General features: G+C 43.6%; 2 protein-coding genes across 2 annotated transcripts in view; both read right to left on the reverse strand.

Annotated features, from left to right (window-relative positions):
- The window catches only part of LOC116846269 (homeobox protein Nkx-2.5-like), a 17,844-nt gene extending 14,551 nt beyond the window's left edge, over positions 1-3,293 (reverse strand). Inside the window, exon 1 of the mRNA XM_032819898.1 lies at positions 1,282-3,293. Within this exon, the coding sequence (XP_032675789.1) occupies positions 1,282-1,364 (83 nt within the window). The 5' untranslated portion in view covers positions 1,365-3,293. The remainder of the gene's footprint in view (positions 1-1,281) is intronic.
- A 151-nt stretch (positions 3,294-3,444) lies between these two features.
- The window catches only part of LOC116846275, a 5,900-nt gene continuing 2,690 nt past the window's right edge, over positions 3,445-6,654 (reverse strand). Inside the window, exons 8-10 of the mRNA XM_032819918.1 lie at positions 6,273-6,552; positions 5,178-5,258; positions 3,445-5,094 (exon numbers count right to left, since the gene is read on the reverse strand). Coding sequence (XP_032675809.1) covers positions 4,937-5,094; positions 5,178-5,258; positions 6,273-6,552 — 519 coding nt within the window. The 3' untranslated portion in view covers positions 3,445-4,936. The remainder of the gene's footprint in view (positions 5,095-5,177; positions 5,259-6,272; positions 6,553-6,654) is intronic.

Below are 6,654 nucleotides of genomic sequence, written 5' to 3' on the forward strand. Positions count from 1 at the left end.
CTCTCTCTCTCTCTCTCTCTCTCTCTCTCTCTCTCTCTCTCTGATGATACCACGTAACTTGGACGTGAAAAAAAGACCGACGGAGTTTGACGGCAGAACCCTTCGGATAGAGTGAACGAGACATTTTTACGTTCATTCATAAAGTCGACACAAAGGTTCCACAGTAGCAACCCGAGTGAACGTAGTACGCGTTGCATTGGAGCTCAAGTCCCCGAAGAGCTCCCTTCTTTCAGTGCTTCCTGTTGAAGAGAATATCGAGAAGAGGGTCTCATTTTCAAACTATGGATACTGTTTGAATCGAATATCAAGGACAAATCGAAACCCGGCGTGCCGTGTTTAAGGACCAACCACCGGGATGTCGTTTGGGAGACGTTTAGGAGATTTCAAGTATTTGTGTGTAACTATGTATTTGACGATGTCGTCCTCGATGACGAGGTCTTTTGTTGGACAAGTTGTGTGTTGAAGAGACGATCTAGAATCTCGTGCATGTATCATTCAAAATGTTCTGTATAATTTTTCTGTCAGAACATAAAATATATGTTCTCTCTTATCTCTCTTCGTCTGTTTGCTATCCCCTTGCTCTTTGAAAATGTATATAGTTGTACAAATGTGCGATTGTATATCATACATGAAGAAAAAAGATTGTATTAACGTCAAATTTGCTTTCAATAAATGAATCAACGAGTTACGAAACTTTTATGATTCTTATGAGCCAAATTTTCTAGGAAGCAGAAATTCCGTTTCCTTGAAACAAAATACGGTGTTGGTGCGATCATTGCAACGAAATTTTCTTCTCCGCGTGCAAGGTAGAATTCGCGCACAACGTCGAAAGAGAATCGAGCGGCAATAGATGAAACAGATGAAACGGTCGTACGTTCAACGATACCGATTCGATCCCGCAGGTGCAACGAACGGAGGGGCAAGTGGTAGAATCGCATCGCGAATACGATTAATCCGAAATTTATGATGGAAACCAACAGGTGTTGGCGCAACGTGGCACTCTCGCTCCTCATGTATGTGTCCCGGTGTGTAACAAGGCGTACCACTCTACGTCGGAGGATTCGCCTAACCCGATATGCGTGACTGCTCTTAAACGCTCGCTTCCGGTTCCCGGTGTTATTCCGGCATAATCAGATATGTTAATCGCCCATGCGAGCGCGAAAATAAACGAAATGCTCGTTGCTTCTACACCAATCCCTGCGAGATTCCGTCGAATTTCGAGAATTGGCCGCGTGATTATTTCCGTGACAAAAAGCGCGTCGTGTTTTGCTGAGATTTTACCTGTAATCTTCCTCGTTGCTGACGTAGTCCGGCGGTATCAGATGCCAGGAAGCGTCGTAACAGTCGTCGTATCCGGCTGCCATTTTTCTCAGCCTCTTCCTCTTTTTCTCGGGGAATGTCTCAGGCAAGCGACCGAGTTCGGTATCTGTTTCCGATATGAACGAAAGAGACACGCCCGTGGGCGATCCGGTCAGCGATTCATCGAGGAGCCGACACCGCGCGAGAGAACTCTTCCTCTTAATTCCTCTCGTCGCTTACGACTTTATTCGCGGATTCGCGCGAATAAACGCTCGCCGAGTTTGCCGACGATTCGCGCCACGGAGTCATCGCTAATTGTCGCGTAGAAGAAGTTCACTCCGAGTATCTGTTAACTTGGCACTCTTACTTGGAATTCTCAACTTGTAGTAGATTGTTGAAGAAGAGAGCGCGCTCGGTTGTACTCTCTGGTTGTGATGGCCGCCTCACTGAGAACTATGTGGCAATATATCGATCACCTATATATTGCATCAAAAATATGGCTACCTGATAGGAGCTCCGGCAACGTTATCGGTGTGATAACAGCCTACATAGATTAGTTTGACTACCGCAAATCGTAACGTGTGTATCGGGAGAGCCGAAATATTATCGAGTCTTCTCGATTTCGATCAGAGGAACACATTTGCATAATTGCGCTTTCATTTTACAACACTTTTTTTTTCTTTCATTCTCTACACGGTGCCGAAACAATTGCGACACACAGAGTGCAAAGTGCATGTCTTGAAATATGCGCTTCACGATACGCGTCGCGTTGCAGAAGCTGTCGCGCGACCGTTGGACAAAATTTCCACCATCCCCTTGTGGATGCTTCGCGAAGGAAAGCCCGAGGGAAAAAAGAAATTAAATTACAGAGATTGCCGTATCTCTACCACGTGTAATACGATCCCGAGATATCGATAGTGATTTACGTGGGGATTTTCTACCAGGCGATTTTCTTTACCGAGTCAAAGCTAACATAGCGTAATTTCAACGCACGCGTTTTGTTTATTTTTTCTTTTTTTATCATCGCTATCAGTGTTATTTTGTCGCGAGGATAATTGTGCGCTCTTGTCAGTTGTCGCGCGCGCGCGCCAAAGTTGAAACGATTTGTTCGATTGGGTGGCATCAATGGAACTGGATTTTTGTCGTCGCGACATCATTTCGTGTTTGTTCGAAATTTCTCACACCGGTCGGCGATACTGGATCATGGAACAGTCGAGAAGTGGTGCGGATAACGCGACTCCCAATCGAATTCTACCAACGGGAGGCAATGACCGTGAGAGATAATCGGCCAATTGTTGCTACTTGACAGTCGGTTGTACCTTACAATTTGTTAATGACAAGAGACCCTCGAGATGAAGTATCCAGGCTTAACCGACAAGTGCTACCGCGAACAGAGCCCGTTACGAGTGCACTGATAAAGGAGAGTTTCCCTCACTATCTGTATTTATTTATGCAACGGTTCGGATAAGCCGAGGTGTTGACGATTGCAATCAATTGAAATTAGGATGCAGTCGGAATTACGATCGTCGAAATTTCGTCGTCGGATGAAACGACGAGAATAGACCCAAGAGAGCCGGCAGAGTTCGCGAAGAGGAAGCGCGTCCGTGTGGCACCCCCCGTCTCCTTCTGCCGAAACTCTCTTCTCGAAGACTTAACGATATTGAAACTATCGAGCCGACGATTCAAGTGCAGGCGCGCAACTTGTGTTCGTTAAATTTCCAGGATACCGCGACACGTTTATCCGCCGACCGGACATATCTATGACATATGGGTCTAATCTCGCGTTATCGCGCGCTGCGCGATAAGGGCGGTTGTTGCGCGTCGCGAAAAAAAACAAGAAAAAAAGAGAAAAGAAAAATGGACGTCCCGGTATCTCTAATAATTTTATGAAAAGGTGGGTGGGGTGTGCAATCTCGCGGGCGCTGTATCGTCAACTCGCGCGAAAAAGATCGATATAGCGACGCAGAAATTTGCGCTTCGCGAGATAAAGAATCGGAGACGAGCTATCGATCATTACGTCCACGAGCTATTGATTCAGGCCGCTTTATCGTTCCACGGCTGTCGCGGGTGTAGAGGAGCGGCTGGTGTTAAGATTCTCGGTTGTATTTTTGACGCTAGCACGGGTCGCTGCGAAATAACACCGTATCGGATTAAATAATTTATTATCGCAAAATCTCAGTAGTAGTACAGCGATAAAGCAACAACTGATCGATCTCTCGCAAGAACGGTGACATTATATCGCGTACTCGCAACGAGACAAGATATCGGGATTATAAATTACGTCGTTGTTTCCTGTCGACGATCCGAGCGCGCGAACAGATTTTCCAAGTTTGACTATCGAGACTATCGAGACGAATAAACGAATGATGCAGAATGACCGATGAATATATGAACGTGAACGTGACAATGACGTGATAGTTCCGCTTCCGGACTGCGACCGCTGTCGATCGCTTCGTATTATCCGACTAGGACGCGTATTGCGCAAGCGGTGTAGCATAAATTATATTACAAATATATATATATATATATTATCATTACAGTAGTTATTGCATAACTGGAGAAAAGTAGAGAGAGAGAGAGAAAGAGAGAGAGAGAGGCAATGAACGTTTTCAAAATAACATACGCGGACTTTAATCGCAATTTTCGCACGCAGTCGCTTTACTCTATCGAAAAATAAACAGCATTCAAGGTCAAGATTACAGAGGAATTGCGTAATTGTTACGCTTGCAATGGACGGTGTTTAGTCTAAATACGATAGTGCTCATGTACTTTGATCGTGTACTTTAGTCACATCGAAGCGATTTAGATGCAATTGTCATATCCGTAAAATCGAAACTGACTTAGCTAAAGTCTGATTTGCTGTTATTTTCTGTAATCGACGAATTGTTAAACTAATCGCGCTAGTCACATATAATACGAGTGAACGCGCGTCTCTCGCCGATATACGATTGAATTTGCGATCTTGTCTTGTCGTTTCTCATCCTTTCTTTCTTTCTTTCTTCCTCTATCGTGTCACGCAAACTATAATTACGTTATTATCAAAAAAAGAAAAGTGAGATTGCTCGAGCGAGAGCTCGATAGCGACAGCGTACTTTGTATCGGCCGTTGTGGCGCGGCTCAAATGACACTTCTTGGATAACGTAAAAGTCTAAAACTCTGAAAAGATACCTGAAACAATCTTCGATAGTTTTCAACAGTTTCGACAGTTTTCTCATCGCATATCCTTCTCGGGTTTTACGCGAACGCTCTTTTATCTCTCCAAGTAATAATAGAGGAATAACTTGGATGGCTTTGATGACTCTTTAAAATCGAATTCGATGCGGACATGTCGATAGCCGCCGTATCGGCTCCGCTCTCTATCACAGCGACCGTGATGGCGGGCAAATATATCTCTTTATCCCAAATCTCAATCCCCAACCGTAATTGCGTAACCATCGATTAAACTCGATACGGCCCTCTGATACTGTATCGTCAATAATAATCTGTCCCTCTCTCTCTCTCTCTCTCTCCTTTTTTCTCTCACTCTTTCTCGACGTGCTTCGTGGAAATGTTGCAAACGTCGTTCTCTTCCTCTCATTTCTCTCTGTAATCTTCTACCTTTCACCCGCCGACTTATTCCGTTTCCGTAAACGACGAATTATTTTTTCTTGCGATTGCCGTGACTCGTACGTTTACCCCGGTGGTGATGATGATGATATTTGCTCGCGTTTGTACCGCGTTTGCTCATGACTGTGCCGTTATTGGCCTCTTCGAATGCTCGTCCTGTCTGATTCTTCGTCACGTCGATTTTTCGATCTGAATCAAATCAACGGTACAAAGTACCATGCGGTCGATATAATGCAATCTCTTTCGTGCGAATTGCGTAATCAATAACATACCTGGTGTTGTTTGTCTCGTGATGAAATGCGCGTCGCCGTTACCATATTCGTTTGTCTTTAAGGTGTTTCTTTGGTGCGAGTCTAGTGAACATAGAAATAAAATTGCTCTCGCAGTTTACAATAAAATGATTTTTGTTAGATTTACGGACCGCAGGATGCACCATGAAAAAATTACCCAACGAAAAAGATTCGATGTTGTTTCAATTTTCAGTATGACGTCAAACAAATTATTAAATTACAAGCGCAAATAATAATGTATTTCACGCAAAAAAAAATATATATATATATAACGTATAAACTTAATGCTAAACTTGTGATTTTTTTCCACTTTATATGCACTGTGATAATCTAGACATAAAATGCGAAAGAATTATATTTTCGCGTTTTTTATATTTGCTGCTAACTTTAGTGATGGATATATTTCGTATAACACTATACATGCATCAAAATGAGTAGTAGAAATGTTAGTATCGTAGATACAAGCCGTGCAAGTTTCGCACAAAAAAATTGCAAGCTTTATAGGCTAAGCGCACACGTCGTAAAACGAATGAATGAATCGTTTCTTTTTTCTTTCAACAAAATATTCTTTTGAACGCAGAGATCCCAGCTATCCTCCTGGCTGGTAACTCCAATTGCATTTTGATCGCCTCGTGTGTCGAGATTATTGATTAAGTAATCCAACGTAAAGCAACGCACGAAGAATCACGTAGACTCCACCTCGATTCAATATCCTCAATGAAACTACGTCTTTTGTATGCCGAATATATCTTGAAAGTCAATAAGAAAATAAATAAGAAAAAATACAGAAAAATAAAGTTGTAGCTATAAAAACGTGAAAAATGGGCGTATACGCGCAGTCGAATTATTCGAAACTCTGGCGGTACTTGTATACTCGAAATAGCCAGACAATTCCGCAACACTTCCGAAAATAATTAATTTGATATATGATGTCAAATTGATTCGTCTCATTACACTACGCTGTTAACAACAATCATCGGCAATACGCATATTTATCGTCAGACAATGATCGCTTCGATGTCTCAGTTATTTCAACGAAATAGCAGCAAGCATGGACTCTCAAGACAGATTACTCACTCTGAACGGGAGAAGTGCTTGAGGATGAAACCGGTTGTCTCGGAATATCGTTCGAGGTGCTCGAGTTGCTCGAACTTCTCGATCTCGAGGCGCTCGACTCGACCGGAGAGAAAAAATGGGCATCGCTGTCCTGGCTGAGGGCGGGCGTTTTCTCTGAAGAATTGTCCTCGGTGCTCAAGCTGCCGGGCTGTTCGATCAAATCGCACTCTGCCTTGTCGCACTCTACTTTGCTGCCCTCTTCCTCGTCGTACTCGTTTCTGCCACCCTTTTCCTGGTCGCACTCTACCTTGTGGCGCTCTCCTTTGCCGCCTTTTCCTTCATATTTTTTCTGCTTGTCCTCGTCGCTTTTCTCCTCCTCCTCCTCCTCCTCCTCCTCCTCCTC

This window comes from Odontomachus brunneus, unplaced genomic scaffold, assembly GCF_010583005.1.
Source record: "Odontomachus brunneus isolate Ranch 3 - 2012 unplaced genomic scaffold, Obru_v1 Obru_scaffold_063, whole genome shotgun sequence".
Lineage (NCBI taxonomy): Eukaryota > Metazoa > Arthropoda > Insecta > Hymenoptera > Formicidae > Odontomachus > Odontomachus brunneus.